The sequence below is a fragment of the Lucilia cuprina genome, chromosome 5, assembly GCF_022045245.1.
Source record: "Lucilia cuprina isolate Lc7/37 chromosome 5, ASM2204524v1, whole genome shotgun sequence".
NCBI classification, from domain to species: domain Eukaryota; kingdom Metazoa; phylum Arthropoda; class Insecta; order Diptera; family Calliphoridae; genus Lucilia; species Lucilia cuprina.
The window spans coordinates 64,929,255-64,953,462 of NC_060953.1; the positions used below are offsets into that span (position 1 = coordinate 64,929,255).

Here is a 24,208-nt window from a genome sequence, read left to right on the forward strand (position 1 = left end):
AGTTAGTTTAGTTTTTTTATAGATTTTTCTTCAAAATTACTTAAAATAACTTACGTGTAAGTGAATAAGAAATATGTTTGTATTTATGTTTATCTTAAAATTTAAAGCGTAAATTTTAATTTTTAGTTTAAATGGTTAAAGTTTTGGTTGTTTTTTGTTGTTATAAACTAAATTTTTAAAAGAAGAAAACTTAATAATAAAATTAATCATATAAAAAAAAACAACTACAAATATATATATTCTATATTTTTTTTGTTTTTACTTTCTTTCTATACGTTTAGATTTTTCTTTTTTAGATTTTTGTATTTGTCTTCTTAGCTAATGAGTTGAAAATGTTAGATTTTGAACTTTAAATATTTGTTTTAATGAAATTTTAAAGTTTTCTTTTTTTTTTTTTGTAATGTTTAGTTCGTAAGTTTAATGTTAAATATTTTTTTGTTTCTTTATTTAAAAAAGAAATAATAAAATCCTATATATGTATGTATATATGTATTTGTATGTAACTGTGTGTTAAAGTCATTATGAGCTATTGTATAGTAAAGTTAATAATAAAACAAAACAAAGAAATAAATTTGAATTTCAGTTCAAAAATTGCACTTGGAAATATTAAATAATTAAAAAAAAACAAACAAAACAATATTGAAAATGTTTAATTTTACTTTTAGTATTTGAAAATTTATAATTTTTCTTGTAATTCTAATGAAACCTAAAGAAAAATATATATTTATAATTTACATGATTTCTATAACTCAGTTGTAACAGTGAACAAAAGAAAAAAACTTTTAGTTTTTATTGTAATTTGTCTAGTAAAAGGCGGTTGGTTGGTTTTTTTTGGCGTTTAAACAATAACAGCAATAATGATGAAGAATGTTAATTAATATTTGTTTCAAATATATTTTAATAAAATTAAAAACATAATTAACAAAATTATGCAAAACAAAAAAATATATATGTATATGTATGTATATGTGTGAATGTTTTAATTATATAGAAAATATTCCCACGACCAGCGTTGAAATCCTCAACATTACTTTAATGTAATTGATTGTTTTGATGAGAATTATGATGAGCATGTGCACTATTATCTTGCTGTTGCTGTTGTTGTGTTGTCATCATATTATTCATTTGATCAGCTGTAGATTCCGCATCTAAGGATGTTGATTGTTGTTGTTGCTGCTGTTGTTGTTGTTGCCCATTTTGGGCGCACTGCTAGAACCATGGTCTAGGATTTGCAGCATCATATGGTTTTGGCATACCCAACGATGAAGATCTATACGCTGATGGAGGCGGTTGACCATAACCAGCCGCAGCAGCTGCTGCTGCAGCAGTAGCTGGACCACCTAACAATGAAGATGGATTAAATATCATACGTGTATGATAGTCATCATGTCGTAAATATTGTTGATACAACTGTGAGTTGGCAGCATCCAATTGTGAGGCAGCATTCATAAAGTAAGGCGAGGCTCTGGTTGAGGGATGTGCTGCTAGAAAACTATAAGGATTTGGAGTGGCTGCTGGATTTAACGCGGCCTGGGTTTTATCCATAACACTGGCTGCTGCAGCCGCTGATGAAGCTGTAGCATCATTGGCTGCGGCGCTTCTACTGTGGGCGGGTGCAGGTGGCATATAATAGGGATTTGAGGCATCTCTAAATTGATCTAAGTAACTGGAACCAGTTTGTTCTCCATATAAACCCAAAGTACTGGCGGTATGACCAAAGTTGAAAGCACTTCCTGGCACCATGCCAGCGGCAGTTTTTAATGAAATGGCGGCTGCATCTAAAGCAGATGTAGCCGAAGATGAGGTGGTCGATGAAGAATTATTGTTGGCATTTGTACTGGAGTTTTGTGATCCCACAGTAGCTTGAGAAGAATTCGAGGTGGATAGAGGCGAACCAACGCCGGTCGATTTGAGGCCGGCATAAAGTTGAAAACTTTGCAAAGCTTGCATATGATGGGCCGTAGCGGAGGCCGTGGAATTTTGTGCATTGGGATTGTATTGTGAGGAGTGTAGGGATTGCTGCTGTTGTTGTTGCTGCTGCTGATGAGCCGCTTGGGATTGATGATGTTGATGTTGTTGTGATTGATGCTGTTGTTGCTGTTGCTGCTGTTGTTGCTGTAATTGTTGGGCCTGTTGCTGGGCTTGTTGTTGAGCCTGTTGTTGCTGAGCTTTAGCTGCGGCGGCTGCCTGTTCCGCTGCTATAGTAGAGGCTTTCTTCTTGCGTCCTCTTTTAGCGGGTGCTGGCTTTTGAGGCTCTACATGTTGTGTATGTTGTTGTTGCTGTTGTTGGGCTTGTTGTGCTGCAGCATTGGACTGCGCGTTATTACCCGCCAAATTGTGTAAATAACTAGAGGCAGAGGGCATTTGATGTGGATTACCATAAATACTGGCACCCGCTGCACTGGACGCATTACCCGCCGATTGCATAGAATTCAAATAAAGTTGTGAGGCTGCTGAGGTAAGTCCTTTGGAGGCTGTAGACGCTGCTGTTGCTGAATTGTATGTGTGAGCAGCTGGTGGCATAGTTTTATCATAATAATTACTGGCCGCCGATTGTCCGGTAAGACCCATTAAAGAGGGATCTCCCAAGGGGTGTAAAAGAGAAGCTGCAGGATTATTGTAGGTTTGCGCTGGAGGAGGTGGTGGTGTGGGTTTGTTATAGGCCGACAAATGATGTGTATGCGTAAGATGATGGGAGGCTGTCATGGCATTTAGTAAAGGATTATTGGAGGCCGACACCGAATTTGAAGATGTAGAAGACTCATGAGTGTTTACAGAAGAGTTGTTGTTGGCGGTAGTAGCTGAGTTTTTATCGTTTGCTGTGGTAGAGTGTTTTTGGTTTTGTGTCTGATGTTGTTGTTGACCATAATTATGGCTCAGCTGATGATGTTGCTGCTGTTGTGTTGTTTGTTGCTGTTGTGAGCTTTGTGCTAATTTACTTGCATTACTATTGTATAAACTATGCTGTTGCTGCTGCTGTTGTTGTTGTGAGTGCATTGTATGATGTTGTTGATGTGCCATGTAGGTGTTGTCTGTATTAGACATATTTAAAGGTTGTTGTAGGGAGGATTCGCTCGATTTTTGTTGCTGCTGCTGTTGATTATGTTGCTGCATTATATTGCTACTGGCTGAAGCACTTGACGTTGCATAACCCATGGGGTTTTTATTTAACATATCTAAAGTTGATTTATTTTGATGCTGCTGTTGCATAGTTTGATTTTGTTGTAGAGACGACGACTGTTGCTGTTGTTCTGCTGCAGCCTGCTGTGGTTGTTGGTGTTGTTGCATTAAATGTGCCGCCAAATGTTTATTTTGTTCCTGCTGCAGGGTCTTATGAGTCTGTTGCTGCGCCTGTTGTTGCTGCTGCTGCGACGTTTGTTGTTGCTGTTGCATTTGACACGCTTGTGTATCTTTGGTATAGTCTTTAGGGAAACCCAGAGAAGCAGCATGATTGTACATGGCAAAGGCTTTTTCAGGTGCTATATTACCCAATTGTTTGCCAAATGCCATTGAGCCCAAGAATGAATCGAACATTTGAGAATATTTACTCAATTGTTGCTGTTGTTGTTGTTGGTCTTGTTGGGATGTTACAGTTTGAGTTTGTTGTTGTTGTTGGGACTGTGTTGATTGTTGTTGCATTTGCTGCTGGGATTGCTGCAACTGTTGCTGCTGTTGTTGTTGTTGAGTTTGTTGTGGCGCTTGACTTAACAAAGCCGAAAGTGTAGATTGTTGCTGCTGTTGAGAAGGTTGATGTTGTTGATTATTTTGCTGTGCTGCAACTTTATTTTGTTGTGTTATTTGCTGCTGTTGTTGTTGAACATGTTGTTGCTGCTGTTGTGTTGCTTGTGTCTCATCACATTTCTGCATTTTCCTAGCAGTTCCCCCACTATAATCCATTCCTAAAAGATCATCCCCTGCTCGTTTTAAAGGATTTGCAACATGTTGAGATTTTTGTGCATGTGCCTGTTGATGCATGTGTTGCATAAATGCAGCCATATCACCGGAATTCGAACAAGAACTCAAACTAGTGGGAGTATTCGCCTGCATACTATAGCTTTGTGCAGCCGGAGATGAGGCTGCCGTTGCCGCTGATGAGGAGGAATTGGAGGAAAGGCTATTATTACTTGTCTTATTTTCTCGATTCAATTCATCGATGGTTGAGGTGGTGACTGCTGATTGTTTACTGGCAGCCTCTGCTTGATATTGGGCGTAAGTGGGATATGACGGTTTTGTTATTAATGACTGTTGTTGTGTTGGATTTGTTAAAAGGTTACGTTGATGTGTTTGACCTTGCTGTGTAGTTTGGTTTGTTGCCGTTGTCATTGTTGTATCCCTCCAATCATTAGGCTTAGTCTCTGTTGTTGTTTTGCTATTGTTGTTGTTCAAAAGAGAAGGATTGTAAAGATTGTGCAATGTATCATTTGCTTGCAGTTGTTGTGTTTCTTTAGCATGTTGTTGCGGCTGTTGTTGTTGTTGCTGTTGTAACTGCTGTGTTACCTTAGAAATTGGTGGCACATATGAATTGCTATTAGCATTCATAGTTTGTCCCAAATTTCCCGCATTATCCGCCATTTGTGAGGAATACATTCCTGTAGATTGTTGCTGCTGTTTCTGTTGTTGTTCTTCCAATGTGGAAGATTGTGTTTGTAGTGGATTTGTGGTGGAACTCTTATTAGGCTCTCCATAACCCATTACAGAGGCAGCCGCAGTAGTATTGTGATAATTTGGCGTTGTATTTGACAATGAAGTCTGACTGTATGTGGGCGGTTGGGGTTGCGGTATAATTGGCTGTTGTTGCTGCTGCTGTTGAGATCCCACACTAGGAGGTTGCTGTTGATAGGGTGACATAACTGGTTGTTGATATGGTGAATGTTGCTGTGGCTGTTCGGCTGGAGAGTTCGCCAGAGGAGTGGGCGGTTGTGTGGCTGCTGATGAGGCTGGCGAGTCAATGCAGGCCAAAGGACTGTGTTGCTGCTGATTCAAAGGAGAGTGAACACTGGAGGCTGCCGATCCGACAACAGGTGTATGAGCCGCCGGACTATGGGCATGATTGGCGGTTGTATAAGGCGACTGTTGCGGCTGTTGATATGGAGAATTCGGTGGATGATAGGGACTTTGATGAGGCTGTGGTGTAGTATGAGGCGTGGTATAGGGAGAATTTTGCGGTTGCTGGTAAGGTGAGTGGGGATTGGGCGTACTTGGACTCATAGAACTATTATAATCCGACTCTTGTGATTTGGGTTGTTTATATTGATCATATAGATTTGGCAAAGGCGAAGTAGAAGAGTATACTGGTGTCTTAGAGGCTTCCGAACCAGATGGATTGTAGCTATTCGCTCCCCCATAAGGAGAAGTACCACTTAACTCGGGCGTCGAAACATTTGGTGAAGATGCAGAGGAGTATATGTGCTGCGAGTACTGAGGATAGGGAGAAGGCATTTCTCTGGGACTACAACTTTTATCGGGACTACTCTTGGTGGTGGTGTCCTGATAGAAATTAACTTTAATCGTGCCATTTAAGGGATAAGGAGAGGCCGGTTTGGTTATGTCGTCCGGTTTTGGTGAGACCATTATAGGCGAGGCTCCAATAGGTGAAGCACCAATTGGTGAAGTATAAGACCCGGCATTGTAGGAGCCATAACGATCCTCTATAGTTATGCGTGGTGAATCAGGATCCTGTGAAAAACTTGAACGTTCTGATATAGTGCTTCCAGTGCTGGCTTTGCGTTGTCTGGGTGCAGAGGGCAGTGAAAAAGTTTCTCCTATTAAAGAGCTAGAAGTGGGACTTTTGGCAGCTGTAGCATTATTTGAAACAGAAGACAACGAGCTTTTTTCTTGGGACTTCTCCGAGGAGTTTTCATTACTTTCCGCGGCTTGCTGTTGCTTTTCTTCTTCCTCTGATTTTTTTGCCTTTTTAGGTGCGCCAAAAGCTTTAAACCACGCACTTAAGTTAGGTTTTTCCTTAGCAGCATCAGCTACCGCTGTAGAAGCGCTATTATTTGAATCAACTGCTTTTTCATTCACTGTTGCGGGAGAGTTTGCAGAGGTTAAAGTTGTTGCATTTAAAGCAGACAATGTTGCTGTTAATGTCTCAAAAGGTCTCGGCTTTTCAGCTGACGAAGTGGACTTCATATCTTCCTCTAACTTCTTGTCTTTTTCTTCGTTTGTTAGCAAATGTGTTGAACTAGTTAATGAGGAGCCAATTTTTGGGAATGGCAATAAACCTTCCAACACGTTTTCTTTTGGTTTCGATTTCTCTTCCAATTCCTTTTCTTTTTCACTATTCAAAGCTGGACTTAATGCGGCTTTATTTACCGTCTTCGAAGCCAATTCATCTATGAACGAAGGCGTCGATCCCATAGCAAAATCGTCAGTTTTTATAACAGTGCCCAAACTTAATTTTGGCACATTGTCTGCAGTTTCCACTATTAAAGAATTTTTAATTTCTTTAGTTTTAGCTGCCACTGGTCCCAAGGGAAACAGTTCATCTGGTTTGTTGACATTTTGTATAAGATTTCCCTTAGCCTTGCCGGGTTGTAAGCGATCAATAGTGCGCAATAAATTATCTTTTCTTCTGGTATTCGAGGCCGCTTGCAGCTTTTCTTTCAAGGACTTTCTCTTGTCCTCCTTTGCCATTTGTTTTTTGATGTGAGGCGGTGGCGGAGGATGTAACAAAAGTTGGGTGGTGGTGGGTTCCTTTGGCTTGGGCATAGTAACCGTTGTCAAAGAAGGAGCTATTGTTGTAGGTGGAGGTATGAGTAGAGGAGTATTCGCTACAGCTACCGAACTTAAGGAAGCAATAGAAGGCGCATTTATTGTGGATGAATTCGAGGAGGCATTGACCGAAGTACTGCCCACTGAATTGCCTGAAGTAGTTGAATGAGGTGGTGAGGTGTTAAGTCTAGCTGCAGCTGCTACTGGCAGCAATTCACTTATAATGTCTTTCTTTGGTAAGTTCGAGTCTGATGAGGAATTATTATCCGCCACTAGTTCATCAAAGGCCTCTTGTAGTTTTACTGGCATTAAGTCATCTTTGGGATTTGGACCATCCAATTTAGCAGTTATGGCCGGATCAAAATCATCCATCATATAGCGAGAAGGTGAATTAGAGGCGGATGAGAATTCAGAGAATCTAGGTGTATGTTCCAGCCAGCGATTGATATCTTTAAGAGTCTGTTCAGTTTCCACATCCAGAGCTTCTAGATTAGCAGAATTATTATTGGCAGATGGCTTTTGATTATTTAAATTGTTTGCCGCATTGTTTTTAGTTGATTTTTTATTGTTATTTTGATTCGCGGTAGCTTTTTTCTGCAAAGCCTTTTTGGGTGGCGGAGGAGCTTGTGGCTTCTCTTTTTCTTTTTCTTTTTCCTTTTCTTCAACTCTAGGCGGTTCTTTAATTTCCACAATTTCTTTTATAACCTCACAAATGGCCACAGATTGTGGTGTGGTGGCCAACGGTGAGAGAGGTGGCGAGTCTTCTATTAAAGCCGCTTTTAATTTTTCTTTCTTTTTTGGTGGTAACTTATCAATCGCAACAGATTTTTTCTCTTTTAACGCAGGCACTGCTGTTGGTGGCAATTTAAATGATTTTTCCTCATCTTCTGGCTCTTCTTCGGCCATTATTACATCCTCAGGTTCTGCTGGCTTTTCTAAGGGTTTTTCTATTTCAGTAGATTTCTTTGTCTCTTGCTTTGGCTCCTCCAAAATTCTTTCGGGTTCTGGTTTGGTTTCGGGTACTTCCAAAGCTTTTTCCAAATTCTTTTTAGCTTTTTTATTATCACGCGATTTTCTACCTTTTGTTGTTTCTGTAGCCGGTTTTTCTGGGGTTTTATCGGAGGCTTCTGAAACTGTCTTACTAGATGAGTCTCGTTTTCTAGAGCTCTGAGTTTTAGTAGTCGTTTTTGTTTCGGCAGCCAAATTTTGTTGATTGAGTAAAGCTCTGCTACGGCGGTATTTTATGAGTTCGTATTTATCCAAGAAAGGCAGCAACATTTCCAATTCAGCCTGTTCGGCAGCTGCTGCAGCAGCCGCTTTCTCTTTTTCTGTAAGTTTTTTCTTATCACTTGATGTTGTTGTTGTCGTGTTGGCGGTGGATGATGAAGATGTCGATCTTTTACGTTTGTTTTCTTTTTCCTTTTTATTGTTTTTATTATTTTTTGGTGTGGCTTTCTTTTTCACAGGTTCGGGTGAGGGTTCTCTAGATTCCTCGGTTGTATGACTAGAAGTGGATTTTAAATCTTCATTATCGGATTCAGTTGTTGTTTGCGGTTGCAAATTGTTTAAAGAAGTGCTTTGCACTTTCTTTACGGTTGTCAAAAGTTCAGAGAGATCTTCGTTAAGGGCACTTTTTGAGTATTTTTTGTGTAAATCTACTTTGAAGGGCGACATGCTGCGACTATCCTCATCTAGTATATCTTCTTCCAATTCCGAGGCAGAAGCATTTAAGGCAGCTATAGCGGGTGGTGGCAAATCCTTATTAGTTAAAAGTGAGGTTTTTCTCTTGTTTGGAGCCTTCGTGGGTGTGGGAGGTGGTGGTGGATCTTCTTCGGGTTCTTCAGGCTCAGATTTTAGATCTTTTTCTTCGTCTACTTCCGAGTTGGAGTCTTCCTGTTCGGATTCTGAGATTTCGGCTTTCGATTTATATTTACCTCCTGCTTTTGTGGCATCTTTCGTTTTTGTTTTACTTTTGGAATTGTCTTTTTTCTTTTTAGCCGCTGCTTTTTTCTTTTGATTTGCAGTTTTTCCTGCTTTACTGTCTTTTGCTTTTGATTTTCCTTTTTTCGTAGACTTTAATTCAAAATTCTCATCATCTTCATCATCTGGCTCTTCTTCAGATTCGGCATTTATGAAATCTTCCTCTTCTTCGGTTAAATCCATATCTTCCTCTTCAGCTTTTTGCTTAGATTTAGTCGACTTTTTTGATGACTTTTTAGATTTGGCATTTGATTTAGAATTTTTCTTATCATGTTTCGATTTCTTATCCTTCTTCGTAGAAGAGTCCTTATAAGTTTTGGACTTTTTCGAAGAGTTTCTACTCTCTTCCAAATCCTGTATGTCTTCAAAATCTTCGTCATCATCTTTAAATTCATACTGATCTTCCTCCTCACTCTGTCTATCATCTTTACGCTGTGTTTTTGATTTTCTCTTACGTTTTTTATCCTTATCTTTACGTTTCCTTTTGGCATTAGAGCTCTTATGATCACTTTCCTCTTCATCTAGTTTCTCATCATCTTCACTCTCTTTGCCAACACCAGCGATATTCTCCTCCTCATCGCTAGTCATCATGGTCTCTTTTGTTTTATCTTTCTTGCCATGTTTCTTTTTATCTGCGGATTTGTGGTTGTTGCTTTTCTTATTGGCCATTTCTTGATTTTCTTTATCTTTAGCCTTTTTATTGAAATATTTCTCACGGAAAACATTCATTTTTGCATCGGCCGCCGGATAACTTAAATTCGGATCATCTTCGTCGTCATCGGACAAATGATCGAAATATTTTTTGGTGGCTTTGTCAAAGGCTTCTTGCAGTTTATTCACCATTTCGGTATATTCTATAAGAAGAAAACAAAGGTTTTTATGAGATCTTATTAGGAATTGTTTTCGAGTGACAACTTACCATTGTCATTGCCATTATATAAACGACAATTGTTAACAATTAATTTGAAATCATTACGGAAATCACTGAATTTCTGATATTCACCGTTATCAAGTTTATCTTCCATTTTCAAAAGATCCATAGGTCTGAAATGGTGGACAAATTAAAAATAAATTAACTTTGTCTCCTTAATATAAAAAAGCTCTCTTTGAAAAATAAAGCTCTTTACTTAAAGAATCTTTTTTCTTAAAACAACTTGTTTCACAAAAAAGTTCTTTGTTGAAAAACAAATACTTTTTTGAAATAAAAGCTCTTTTAAAAAGCTTTTTCTCTAAAATATCTTTTTAATAAGTTTTTCCTACTAACAGCTTTGTTGAGACTAAAAAGCTTTTTTAAAAAAGAATTGAACATTTTTGTTCATCTAGTAGCTTTTTCTTAAAAAAGCTTTTTTTTAACTACAAAAAAAGATATTTTTCCTAAAACAAAAAAATAAACATTTTCACTTCACAAACTTACCTTCTTATAATGGAATAATATCTGGGTGCAATATCTTCCTCTACTGGATCCATAAATGGCCAAGCGTCACGATGATTCTTAACATAGACCAGTACCTTGTGCATACCAATTTGTAGAACTTCTTCGGTTTCGGTAAAGCTAAGAACATTTGGTGTGATGGATTTTTTGTTCAAACAATAATTGTTGTAGAAAGTATTATGTTGGTGGTGATGGGATGTTGATGATTTTGTTGTTGGTTGTGGTGGTGGCATATGGTTGTGATGATTTAGATTGTGATGTTGTTGTTGTTGTTTTTGATATTTATGATAAGAGGTTGATGATTTTTTATGTACATAAGAATCAGAGGATATAGTTGTAGAGGAATTGTGGTTGTGATGGTGTTGGATTTGGTTTTGGTGATTGTGTTGGGAAAAATGTGCATTATTATTAGTATTATTATGGAAATAATTATCATTAGAGGTAGTGTTGTTGTTTTTGTGATTGGTAGTACTAGTGGGAGAAGTGATAGTAGTAGTGCTGTTGTTGTTGTAAGTGTGATTGTTAGTATTATGTTTTAAATAACGTTTGGTTGGTGGTATAGCGGCAACTGTAGTTGTTGTTTCATTGACATTTTTATTCTTATTATTATTTTTATTATTATTATTATTATTATTATTATTATTGTTACTGTTGTTATTATGATTATTGATCGTGACATAGTGTTGTTGTTCTTGGTCTTGTTGTTGTTTCGGTTGATACTGGTTGCTGTTGTTGCTACATATTACATTTCTACACGGATTTTTTTTGATATTTGATTTTTATGGTGTGGATGAGGGGATGTTTTGATTTATTTTATATAGAGGAACATAGATATTTTGGTTTTTGCAAATTGTTATACATTGATTTTTGTTGGTTGATGATTTTTTTTATTAAATGTGGAATAAAAATTCAAAAGGGAAGGAGCAATAAAATACAATTGGTATTTTTTAAAATGATTGATTATTTACAAATGGATTTATATATAAAAGTCAAAGTAAATTACGAAAAAAAGCATGCATTTTCTATTTAAATGATTTGAGGCAGAATAAAAAAAAATAAATAAAAATTAAAAAGCATTTTTATTAAAGTTTTTAATCCAAAGTTAAAAAAAATAAAATTCAATTTTGCATATAAACTTTTTTGCAGTCAAATCAATTTGTTATTAGAAGAATTTGAAGCTGATAAGCTATAGGAGGGAATGTGTATTAGTTGTAGAGAAGATCTTCCCGCATATACCAACAGCTTTAAAAGGCTTCTCGTTTGTTCAAACATTTCTGCAAGGTATTTTGTTTAAGCTTTAAAAAGCTTTTTATTAAAAAGCTTTTTCCTAAAAAAGCACTTTCAGTATTTTTTACAAACAAGTTTTTTTTTACTATTTTTTGAAAAACTTTTTAGTAAAAAAAGCTTCTTCAATTAAAAAGCTTTTTAGTAAGAAAAGATTCTTCAATTAAAAGCTTTTAATTAAAGAAAAGCTTTTTCCAAATAAACTTTTTTATTAAAAAGCTTTATTTTGTAGGAAAGATTTTTTATAAAAAAGCTTTAAAAAGCTTTTTAATAACAAAAGCTTCTTCAATTAAAAACTTTTGATTGAAGAAAAGCTTTTTCAAAAAAGCTAATACAAGTCTATTCACTGAAAAAGCGTTTTTCATCAATAAAATTTCAGTTTTCGGAATTGTTTATCATAAAATATATTCAATATCTTTTCTATAGCTTCTAACAAATTTCAGAAACCAGTTTTATTAAAAAGTAAGCTTTTGGCGCCAAAAAACTTGTTTTTGTGTTTAAGTTTTGAATTTGTAACTAATTAACCCATCAGGGTAAATCCAGTGATCCCTAAAATATTGCTACTCTTAAGTTGTTTTTAATCCGTTTAAGAAGTAATTTTAACATTTAAAGTAGAATTATTTTACGACCATGGCCCGCTATGCAACATTTTTAAACCTTTGCTGTGATAACGATTTTATTCTATAAGATTATCGCCTTCAAACAGAATAAGAAATCAAGATCAATGTGACAGTTCGATTCCAGTTTAAATTTATTTTAAATTCAGTTTATTTTATACCTGGTCCACACAACTTTAATCTTAGCTTCCTAACAACAAAACAAATGTTAAAGAAATAATTAAACATGCATACGAATGTCATTTGAAATAAATAACGTTAAAAGCCAATAGAGAGAGATAGCAACGCAAAAAGAAAATAGCAACAATTCAACATGATTAAGGTGGTAATATAGAGAGAAAGGAGTGAAAAAATTGGAATTTGTATTAAACTAATACTACTACTACGATATACATATAAAAAACTTTATTAAAAATATAAAATAAATAAAAACTCACTCATCAGCACTTTTTTCCGAATTTTGTGATGAATTTGAATTTGACTTGGTCATTGTTAAATCATCACGATCACTTGCCGCTTCTTGCTTTACCGAAGAGGCTGTACTTGAGTTCTTCTTTTTAGGGCCACCTGCTTGTTTTCCCCCAGAATTTGTATGACTATCCGTGGATTTTTGTTTTCTATTTGCCATTGTGGAATTTTTTGTTTTATTTGTATCTTTGAGGGATTGTTGTTGTTGGTGGTGTGTTGTGGCTGTTGTTGTGGCACCCGTTGAAGTGGAAGATGATGTAGCTGAAGTTGAGGTGGCTGTAGTGGAATCTTGTAAAGTAGTTGGTATGAAAATATTACCCGTTAATGAAGAGAGAGAATTATTAGTTTGACGTCCCGGCAATTTCATATTTGTAGCTGGTGCCATATCATAAACTACGACCGTACAATCTTTTTCTTTTTTTATATTTACAACGGCAGAATTTAATTGCAAATCGATATGGTTGTTGTTGTTGTTGTTGTGGTGGTGGTGATGATTATGATGATGATGCTCCTGTCCAGTTGTTTCCAAATCGTTAGCAATAGTATTATTGTGTTGATTATTGTTGTTGTGTAAATGTAAAAGACTTTCTGTGGGCACTACACCGATAGCACGACAGAAATTTTCCTTATCTTCTGGACTTAATACTGGTTCTTCTTCATCGATTGTAGGATATTTTGTATGTTTAGTAGAAGTAGAAGAACGTGTGAGCAATTGTTGTTTATCTTGAGATTGCGGCTGATGCTGCTGTTGTTGCGGTTGTGTTTGAGATTGTTGTTGTTGCTGATTTATTTCTGTTTCTTGTTGTTGTGGTTGAGTTGTTGTTGTTGTCTCTGCTGTTATTAGCTCGTTTTGATGTTTATCTGCGTGTTTGTGTTTCCTGCGATGTTCTTTAGATTTTTTCTTTTGTTTTTTCTGTGATTTTTTCTTTTTATGATGATGATGGTGGTGGTGATGAGATTTTCTATTTGTTTTGTTTTGATTTAATTCCTCTACAAGTTTTTCGTCGTTTTCTTCTTGTTCAACTACTTCGACTATTTGAGTTCTTCTATCGGCTGTAACTGTTGTTGCTATTGTTGTATTGTTGTCGTCTTTATTTTGATTATTTTTATGATTTTGTTGTAAAGCTTTATATTTATTTATTAATATGTTTTGTTCGATATCCCCGTCTTCGTCTTCCTCTGTTACTGGCGCCGCTTCGTCTAAATTGTCAGCCGGTTCTAATTTGATATTTTTTAAAAGATTTAAATGTTCATCGGTCAATAACGTAGATGTATCGTCTATTGGTCTTTTGTGATGATCTTCTAAAACGTAATCACGTTCTTGTTGATAATTGCGATTTTGTCGATATTCGTTATCTAGTTCTTCTTCGGCCTCTTCGTCTTCTTCTTCCTCTTCGTCCTCGTCTTCGGGTGTTAGACAGAAGGTCTCACGATGTCCCAAAAAATCACTTGAATTAGTGGTTATAGTGCGTCTTAAAGAACTGGCATAGGTCGAAATGCCACTAGCAGTTGAGGTGGATTGCGAGCTAAATGTTGTTGTGTTAGAAAAATGGAAAATGTTTTAATTTTGTTTAAATATGTGATTAATAGTGATATTTTATAACTCAATGTCAACATGCGTTTAGTGTTATGAATGATGAAGGTGTTTAAATTAAAAGAAGATTAAAATTTATGATGGGTTCTGATAGCTTCACCACAAATATTCGAGAGAAAAAACTAGTTTTATAAAAAGTTTATTTAAAAAGTTTTTTTGTAAAAATCTTTTTATAAGAAAAAGTATTATGAAAGCTTTTTTACTTTAAAGTTCCTTAATTCTTTTCATTATTATTTTCGCTTAATAAAAACTTTATCACAAAAGTTCAAAGTTTTTTTTTTTGTATTTTTTTTTTTTTTTTTTGAAGTTTTGCTCTTTTAACTCTAGTTTAAAAGTTGTATTAAACTATTTCTTAAAAAAGCTGCTACTGTACTAGATCCTACATGGTTTATATTATGAGGATTCCTTTGACATTTTTTTTTTTCAAAATTTTCTTAACTCGTTTAAACTAATCAATTAAAATGTAACTTCTTTCTGACATTGTGAAAGTATATTTTAAATGAAGCCTTTAACATGATTTAACTTAAATTAAGTAAAAAATAAAACCAATTAAAAATGCTCACAAATTAAATGAATATTTGCACAAAAATATAAATAAATAAAATAATAAATAAGTAAATAAAAAAAGTTATAAAAATAATTATAAATAAAGCATGCTTACATAATTTGTTAAAAACCAAATGTTTTGAAACTGTAGAGAATCAATCAATCCAATCATAAGCCGAAACAAGATGATGTTAAGAACACAATTATAAAATTAATTAATAATTTATTATATCTTTTTTTTTGCGGTAAGACAAAGAAATACAAATTAAACGCCGGCCACACTTGTTGATTGTTGGTTAAACCACTTTTAGTTCAGAAGACTAGGATAGTAGATGTTGCCAAAAAAATAATTAAACAATTATTTAAATCCTTTTGTTTTAATTGTTTCTTTTAATTAAATTATTGTTATTGAAGATTAATTTGTTTTATTTTGAATGAAATGTGATTTTATGATAAATTTTTTAATAAATTATTTGCTGGTGGCGGGCATGTATTCTTTTTCTTAATGAAAATTATAAAGAAAAACTTATAAAAAGAAAAGCCAAATAAAAAGAACTGATCGAAAAGATGTACTCAAGTTTATATGCAGTTTTGTTATAAAATTAAAGTGCATTGAGTTCATTTGTTTTTTTTTTTTTTAAGAAATGTAATGTTTTGTGTGTGAGTGTGGTTTTGAGTTTGAGTATGTAAGAATGAAATTATGTATTTTCTTTGTAGTACACAATTTTGATTGTTTTTTTTTTCTTTGATTTGGGTGTTTTTTGGCTTTAATTTTATGGTTTTCTAGGAGAGTTTATTTTGTCGTTCTAACCATCTGCGTGCTCTAGTTTGAGAGCTTGTTGCTGCTGTTGTGGTTGCTGCAGCTGTTGCAGTTGAAGAAGATGTTAGAGGCAACAGTGATGTTTTAGTAGGTTGCGGTTGTTCGAAAGGATAACGTTGACGTTCTCTTTGCTGGCGTTCTTGACGTTCTTGTTCTTGACGAGCTTTCAACTCGACCAGATTACGAATACGACTGGAATTGCGAACTTGAAAGAGTCTGAAATAAAAAAGTTTATTTAGAGAAAGTAATATTTTTAAAATTATAGTCTTTGATAGAATCTAAATTTATTGTTAAAAATAACATTAATAAAAAAGCGATTTTTGATGAACAATGCAACTTTTGGGGAAAGGTGGAATTTTGAGTGAAAAATTCTGTTCTAGTTCAATTCTAGTTCAGTTCTAGTTCAGTACTAGTTCAGTTCTAGTTCAGTACAAGTTCAGTTCTAGTTCAGTTCTAGTTCAGTTCTAGTTCATTTCTAGTTCAGTTCTAGTTCAGTTCTAATTCAGTTCTAGTTCAGTTCTAGTTCAGTTCTAGTTCAGTTCTAGTTCAGTTCTAGTTCAGTTCTAGTTCAGTTCTAGTTCAGTTCTAGTTCAGTTCTAGTTCAGTTCTAGTTCAGTTCTAGTTCAGTTCTAGTTCAGTTCTAGTTCAGTTCTAGTTCAGTTCTAGTTCAGTTCTAGTTCAGTTCTAGTTCAGTTCTAGTTCAGTTCTAGTTCAGTTCTAGTTCAGTTCTAGTTCAGTTCTAGTTCAGTTCTAGTTCAGTTCTAGTTCAGTTCTAGTTCAGTTCTAGTTCAGTTCTAGTTCAGTTCTAGTTCAGTTCTAGTTCAGTTCTAGTTCAGTTCTAGTTCAGTTCTAGTTCAGTTTAGTTCAGTTCTAGTTCAGTTCTAGTTCAGTTCTAGTTCAGTTCTAGTTCAGTTCTAGTTCAGTTCTAGTTCAGTTCTAGTTCAGTTCTAGTTCAGTTCTAGTTCAGTTCTAGTTCAGTTCTAGTTCAGTTCTAGTTCAGTTCTAGTTCAGTTCTAGTTCAGTTCTAGTTCAGTTCTAGTTCAGTTTTAGTTCAGTTTAGTTCAGTTCTAGTTCAGTTCTAGTTCAGTTCTAGTTCAGTTCTAGTTCAGTTCTAGTTCAGTTCTAGTTCAGTTCTAGTTCAGTTCTAGTTCAGTTCAGTTCTAGTTCAGTTCTAGTTCAGTTCAGTTCTAGTTCTAGTTCAGTTCTAGTTCAGTTCTAGTTCAGTTCTAGTTCAGTTCTAGTTCAGTTCTAGTTCAGTTCTAGTTCAGTTCTAGTTCAGTTCTAGTTCAGTTCTAGTTCAGTTCTAGTTCAGTTCTAGTTCAGTTCTAGTTCAGTTCTAGTTCAGTTCTAGTTCAGTTCTAGTTCAGTTCTAGTTCAGTTTAGTTCAGTTCTAGTTCAGTTCTAGTTCAGTTCTAGTTCAGTTCTAGTTCAGTTCTAGTTCAGTTCTAGTTCAGTTCTAGTTCAGTTCTAGTTCAGTTCTAGTTCAGTTCTAGTTCAGTTCTAGTTCAGTTCTAGTTCAGTTCTAGTTCAGTTTTAGTTTCAGTTCTAGTTCAGTTCTAGTTCAGTTCTAGTTCAGTTCTAGTTCAGTTCTAGTTCAGTTCTAGTTCAGTTCTAGTTCAGTTCTAGTTCAGTTCTAGTTCAGTTCTAGTTCAGTTCTAGTTCAGTTCTAGTTCAGTTCTAGTTCAGTTCTAGTTCAGTTCTAGTTCAGTTCTAGTTCAGTTCTAGTTCAGTTCTAGTTCAGTTCTAGTTCAGTTCTAGTTCAGTTTGTTCTAGTTCAGTTCTAGTTCAGTTCTAGTTCAGTTCTAGTTCAGTTCTAGTTCAGTTCTAGTTCAGTTCTAGTTCAGTTCTAGTTCAGTTCTAGTTCAGTTCTAGTTCAGTTCTAGTTCAGTTCTAGTTCAGTTCTAGTTCAGTTCTAGTTCAGTTCTAGTTCAGTTCTAGTTCAGTTCTAGTTCAGTTCTAGTTCAGTTCTAGTTCAGTTCTAGTTCAGTTCTAGTTCAGTTCTAGTTCAGTTCTAGTTCAGTTCTAGTTCAGTTCTAGTTCAGTTCTAGTTCAGTTCTAGTTCAGTTCTAGTTCAGTTTAGTTCAGTTCTAGTTCAGTTCTAGTTCAGTTCTAGTTCAGTTCTAGTTCAGTTCTAGTTCAGTTCTAGTTCAGTTCTAGTTCAGTTTAGTTCAGTTCTAGTTCAGTTCTAGTTCAGTTCTAGTTCAGTTCTAGTTCAGTTCTAGTTCAGTTCTAGTTCAGTTCTAGTTCAGTTCTAGTTCAGTTCTAGTTCAGTTCTAGTTCAGTTCTAGTTCAGTTCTAGTTCAGTTCTAGTTCAGTTCTAGTTCAGTTCTAGTTCAGTTCTAGTTCAGTTCTAGTTCAGTTCTAGTTCAGTTCTAGTTCAGTTCTAGTTCAGTTCTAGTTCAGTTCTAGTTCAGTTCTAGTTCAGTTCTAGTTCAGTTCTAGTTCAGTTCTAGTTCAGTTCTAGTTCAGTTCTAGTTCAGTTCTAGTTCAGTTCTAGTTCAGTTCTAGTTCAGTTCTAGTTCAGTTCTAGTTCAGTTCTAGTTCAGTTCTAGTTCAGTTCTAGTTCAGTTCTAGTTCAGTTCTAGTTCAGTTCTAGTTCAGTTCTAGTTCAGTTCTAGTTCAGTTCTAGTTCAGTTCTAGTTCAGTTCTAGTTCAGTTCTAGTTCAGTTCTAGTTCAGTTCTAGTTCAGTTCTAGTTCAGTTCTAGTTCAGTTCTAGTTCAGTTCTAGTTCAGTTCTAGTTCAGTTCTAGTTCAGTTCTAGTTCAGTTCTAGTTCAGTTCTAGTTCAGTTCTAGTTCAGTTCTAGTTCAGTTCTAGTTCAGTTCTAGTTCAGTTCTAGTTCAGTTCTAGTTCAGTTCTAGTTCAGTTCTAGTTCAGTTCTAGTTCAGTTCTAGTTCAGTTCTAGTTCAGTTCTAGTTCAGTTCTAGTTCAGTTCTAGTTCAGTTCTAGTTCAGTTCTAGTTCAGTTCTAGTTCAGTTCTAGTTCAGTTCTAGTTCAGTTCTAGTTCAGTTCTAGTTCAGTTCTAGTTCAGTTCTAGTTCAGTTCTAGTTCAGTTCTAGTTCAGTTCTAGTTCAGTTCTAGTTCAGTTCTAGTTCAGTTCTAGTTCAGTTCTAGTTCAGTTCTAGTTCAGTTCTAGTTCAGTTCTAGTTCAGTTCTAGTTCAGTTCTAGTTCAGTTCTAGTTCAGTTCTAGTTCAGTTCTAGTTCAGTTCTAGTTCAGTTCTAGTTCAGTTCTAGTTCAGTTCTAGTTCAGTTCTAGTTCAGTTCTAGTTCAGTTCTAGTTCAGTTCTAGTTCAGTTCTAGTTCAGTTCTAGTTCAGTTCTAGTTCAGTTCTATTTCAGTTCTAGTTCAGTTCTAGTTCAGTTCTAGTTCAGTTCTAGTTCAGTTCTAGGTTAGTTCTAGTTCAGTTCTAGTTCAGATCTAGTTTAGTTCTAGTTTAGTTCTAGTTTAGTTCTAGTTTAGTTCTAGTTCAGTTCTAGGTTAGTTCTAGTTCAGTTTAAGTTCAGTTCTAGGTTAGTTCTAGTTCAGTTTTAGTTCAGTTCTAGTTCACTTCTAGTTCACTCCTAGTTCACTTTTGGTTCAGTTCAGTTTATTAATGATGTCACACTTGAAACTTACTTTCTCCTCCTTAACCGTTCACGTTCACGAAATAATTGCGGCAACTTTGGTAGAAAATTTTCATCTAATATCTGATAGAGTTCCTTTTCTTTGGCATTCGTAGATGCCTTAAATTTCGTTGCCAAATTTTGCCAATCCTCTTCGGTGAAACAGATCACTTGCCAAACCGAATTCGATTTGAAACTATTTGAAGCGGCTGGTTTATCTTCACGATATAAACGTGTACCGTAAAAATACCAATAGCCAGAATTTTTCGAATCGTAACCCAACGGCTCGACACGTAAACTGTCCGATTCTAAATTATTTAAAATCACTTGTACATCGGCCGAATCGAGGCGAAAATGACAGAGATCGTAGAGAATAAGAAGACGTTTGCGTACGGGTAAAGATTGAAAATCAATATCGGTATCGAAATGATTTTCGGTATTATGAAGACGACACTGTTGGCGTAGGAAACGCCTTAAAAACATTTGATAATTACTATGGGTTATTTCTTTTGCTACCGAATGTAAAGCATCGCAACCTTTTAATAAGCGTACAATAAGTTCAGGCACTAAAGCAATATGATGTTCATCATCTGTTGTTGTACCATCGGATAATAAAGCGGATTCTAAATCCTGCAAAAAGAACAAAACAAATTAAATAAATTTGTTAAAATTTTTAAATTTTTAAAATTTATTAATTACCTCAATATCTATATCTGGCAAATCAAATGCTGAACTAAACAATGAACAAAAATGTGAAATACACGGTATCTCCCACCATGATTGTATATCTGCAAATATTTCATTTTAGTTTTATGAATTCTTTTAATTAATTGCTTATTTAATGCCTCACCCAAAAGTCCTATGAAAGTAGAAACCATTTATGTTTACTTTCACAATGTTATTATTGCTGTTGTGTTTACTTCTTATTAAGCTGCAAGTGTACGTTTAGTGTTGTATGAGAATATTAAAAAAAGGCCTCTCAATTATAATAAATCCTTTATAATTTAAGTAAAATTTTCTTTCGTTTATCAAATTATCTTTGGTTATTTTTTCAATGTTATTAGTCTACATTTAAAGCGTTTTCTTTTTAAAATTCAGCAAATGTTATTTTTTTAAATTACCTGAAAATACAAAGAAAATAAATAGTATCAGTAAGTTATTGACAATATTTCTTTAAAAAATGTTTAATATTATAGGCATCGAATATGAAGGATAAAATGTCCAATATTAGGTTAGGAAAATAAGGGTCATACACCACAAAAGCGGTGCATATCTACTCGGAGACCTTAAGGTTCATTGTGATTTCCTTCAAAAAATGTTTACATTAAAATCGACCAAATTAAAGAATTGACTATAGACTAGACTATATACTAGACTATGGACTAGACTATAGACTAGACTATGGACTAGACTATAGACTAGACTATAGACTAGACTATGGACTAGACTATAGACTAGACTATAGACTAGACTATAGACTAGACTATAAACTAGACTATAGACTAAACTATAGACTAGACTATAGACTAGACTATAGACTAGACTATAGACTAGACTATATACTAGACTATAGACTAGACTATAGACTAGACTATAGACTAGACTATAGACTAGACTATAGACTAGACTATTCCCTAGTCTATAGACTAGACTATAGACTATGTTATAGACTAGACTATAGACTAAGCTATAGACTACACTATAAGCTAGACTATAGCCTAGACTTTAGACCAGACTCGAAAATCAATAATACAATTATTAACACTGGTATCACGATTAAATTCGGCATAAATAACTTTAATGTTAAGTTAAATTCCTCTAAGAAAATTCATAATATTTATTCATGTTCCCAGAAAGCTTCCATTTATGAAAATTTTGTTAAAATATTTCAGAATATGTTTGGCCAAGCCCGACTATACATTTTCAGGTATTATTTCTGGTATTAACAAAAATAAAGACATTCCACGAAGATATATACAATAGGGACACATTTCGTTAATAAGTTTCATCTTTTGAATAAAAACTTTTGTACATTGCTGGCGTTGGTTGAGGTGGCAATTTTTACCACAATATGATCCAATTGTCTTGAGAACAATGTAAATAACTTTGCTTTGTAACATCTGACACTACAACTTCATCAAAACATTCAAAATAATTATCAAAATTAAAAATAAAATATAACACCTAAATCTTTTATATTAAAAAACTCTCGAAAATTAAATAATTCACAAATTTCTTTAACAATTACAAATGTTTAAAACAAAATTTCTCAAAATAAGTGTTTTTTTTTAAGTAGTACAACCATTTAGCACCCCACATAAAACATATAAAAGTAGAAAACAAAAAACAGAAAATCATGTAAAAGAATTTGGCGCAAAATATTTATATATAAAATCTTATTAATTGGATAAAGCGCGGGAAAAAATATAATTATCAATAGAAGGTACGATGAGAGTATTGTCGTTGAAAACGTACACAATCCAACAGGTGGGTAGAAGGGGCGTCAAAGTTTGAAGGGGGTTACAAAGTTAGACAAACAAACACACAAAATGAAAACATATGGCAAATGCAAACACACACACACATACAAACTCGCGGTCACAATAAAAATAAACAAAACAAAAGGTTACAAAACTGAATACAACTGATAACAAGCTTAAATAATCATTATTTTAAAAATTGTTTAATATTATTAAGTTTAAAACTAATAAAATTATCTGTAATTTTTTAAGAAACAAAACTGCAAACTTTTTAATATAAAAAACATGTGTTTATCATAGTAGTGTTAAGAAAAAAATGAATTGTTTTGATTTTTTCTTTTATCATACAAAAACAATACGGTATTTTTTTTGTTATTCTTTGCTTTCTACATAGAAGAGCAAAGTAATAGGTGAAGTATTAATATATTTATCTCTTTCTAAAAGAAATTGAAAGAGTTGAAAAGATATATACATCATGTTTATTCGCCGATTATAAACAACCAAAATAGAGCAGCAAAATTATTAAAAGGTTGAAGAGCAAACGGTTAGACAAGAGTACACAAAAAAACATATGTTTGCATAAGTTATTAATAGGCGTGAAGAGAGCCACACTTGGCCATAAAAGAAAATTGAAAAAATTGGTATATTTTCGTTTCCCGTTTGTTGAAAAAAATCGAAGTGAAATTTTTCTGCAATCAATTATATTTTTTGTCATTAATTTCAACTCAAATTTTAAACCATAAGTTTTCATTTATAGATTTAATTGTTTTTATTGTAGTATATTTTAATTCTTTATTTGTTTGGATACATTTTTTTGTTTCTTAACATATATCCACTTTTTTTACATTTATATATGTAAAAAACGGTGATGTCTACTTTAGCGTTTTTAACTAACATTTTTTTGAAAATATAGAAATTTCAGTATATTGTGGTAAAATGGTAATTTGTTTTCAAGAAAATAGTTTTTTTTTTCTTTAAATAAAGCTTTCTTTTAAGCTTTAAAAAATATACTTCACAAATTCCTTCTTCGTAGCTTATAATTTTATAAAATAACAAGTCAAAACAGTAAAAGTACCAAAAAATACAAATCTGTTAACTTTCTCCATGATTCGGTTATATTTATCAAATACTTTAATATACTACACGTAACAATAGGAACTAATTTTAATTGACAAGATATAAAATTCTCCTTTTATTCATTATTATTTTTTAAGGATTAAATAGCGCAATGAAAAATAGCGTAAGAAACAAGTTTTAAAACTTAAGATAACTCATAAAAAGCAAAGATCATTTTAGTTTTAATCTACTCGATAAAACAAATTTTTAAAAGTTGACTTCCTTTAACAACGCCTCAAATATGCCGAAATCTTGTTTTTTACACTTTAGGCTTAGACATTTTTGGAGACAATTTTGATATATTGATATCGGATTCAACTTATCTTAATCCTTTAGATTCTAAAACATTTTTGTTTTAGAAACTAAAATTGCTAATTTTAGCGTATAAGAATATTTTACAAAAAAAAATCGATATCTTATTAAACTCATTTCTGAATAATAATAGCTTTTTCTTTGTTAAAATAACGATTTTTCTCTTCATATGCCGACACAAAAGTTGACATCACACTTTTTGTACCTTCTTACTTCTTGCCCTCTCTGTATGTCTAAAAGGTTGCTGACTTTTTTGTCGTCCACTTCTTCTACGGGCTGTTTTTTATTCCTCTTCTTCTTCAATACACACACTCCTCTTTTAGCAAGTATGAAAAAATTTTATATTGCGTTTAATTTTTGTTTAATTCTTCTTACACTACAGCACAACTTCACTTAAAAACTAAAATTATTTAAATATTTTTTATTTAGATTTCTATTGATTTTCTTTAAAAAAACATTTAGCATTTTATCTTTTTTTGTATTTTCAATATTTAAAAAATTTCTTCTTTCAATTTTAATGATTTTTTCTTCACTACATTGGTTCAATACGTGTGTGTGTGTCGGATTCTTTTTTCTCTTAATTTTTATTTGCCACAAAAATTCACTATTTTTCACTTTTTCTTATTATATTACTTATTTTTAACGACCACACAACCGAATCCGCGTAGAACAATTTGTAAACTGAAGAAATTTTCTAGTTGTTTTGAAACATTTTCATTTTTCATAGTAAATACAGTGTGTTAGAGTGAGACAGTTATATGGTAATATGGATAATGTTGGTCTTGTTTTTCTTGCGAAAGAGGGAAAATACATGGTTGCAAAAACCAAATATAAATTATTTGGTTTTTGTCTTTGCTATTATGTAGTCATATAAGCGGCGATAATTATTAGTGATGGGTTATTTTTTATCGTATTTTGCTAATATTCGCTGTACTTATTTCTTTAAATTTGGAATAAGTTTTTTTTCAAGTTATACTATGAGCATGGTAAAAATAGAGAAGGTAGTGTCATTCTCTCTATATTTTTTAAAATTCTATATCTGACATGCTTAAGGATTTTGACGTTTTCAAAAAAATAGTAGTACCATATTAATTTAAAATTTTCCCATATATTTGAAGTTTAAGAAAAAATTTAATACATAATTTTCATTCATTTGTTGAAAAACATAAAAACGTTTACTTTTAAATTGGAATTAAAGGGAAGATCTTAATTTTCAAATATTAAAAAGCTAATTTGTGAACAT

The 24,208-nt window shown here is 33.6% G+C and overlaps 1 protein-coding gene across 5 annotated transcripts; it reads right to left on the reverse strand.

Moving 5' to 3' along the window:
* Positions 1-297: 297 nt before the first annotated feature.
* Positions 298-23,647, reverse strand: LOC111675057 (protein split ends). 5 transcript variants are annotated; one of them, XM_046952282.1, is made up of 10 exons: positions 23,171-23,647; positions 19,908-19,988; positions 19,757-19,845; positions 19,071-19,687; positions 15,447-15,671; positions 12,814-14,021; positions 12,465-12,756; positions 10,109-10,876; positions 9,614-9,738; positions 298-9,548 (listed from the first exon to the last, which is right to left on the reverse strand). In XM_046952282.1, the coding sequence occupies exons 2-10, from the start codon at positions 19,933-19,935 to the stop codon at positions 1,210-1,212; spliced, it is 11,691 nt and encodes a 3,896-aa protein (XP_046808238.1). In that variant the 5' UTR covers positions 19,936-19,988; positions 23,171-23,647; the 3' UTR covers positions 298-1,209. The 5 variants fall into 5 exon arrangements, with proteins under 5 accessions (XP_046808238.1, XP_046808237.1, XP_046808239.1 ...); XM_046952281.1 differs by having other exon boundaries at positions 12,465-14,021; positions 19,908-20,178; positions 23,179-23,647; XM_046952283.1 differs by having other exon boundaries at positions 10,109-10,246; positions 12,465-14,021.
* Between the last annotated feature and the right edge of the window lie 561 nt (positions 23,648-24,208).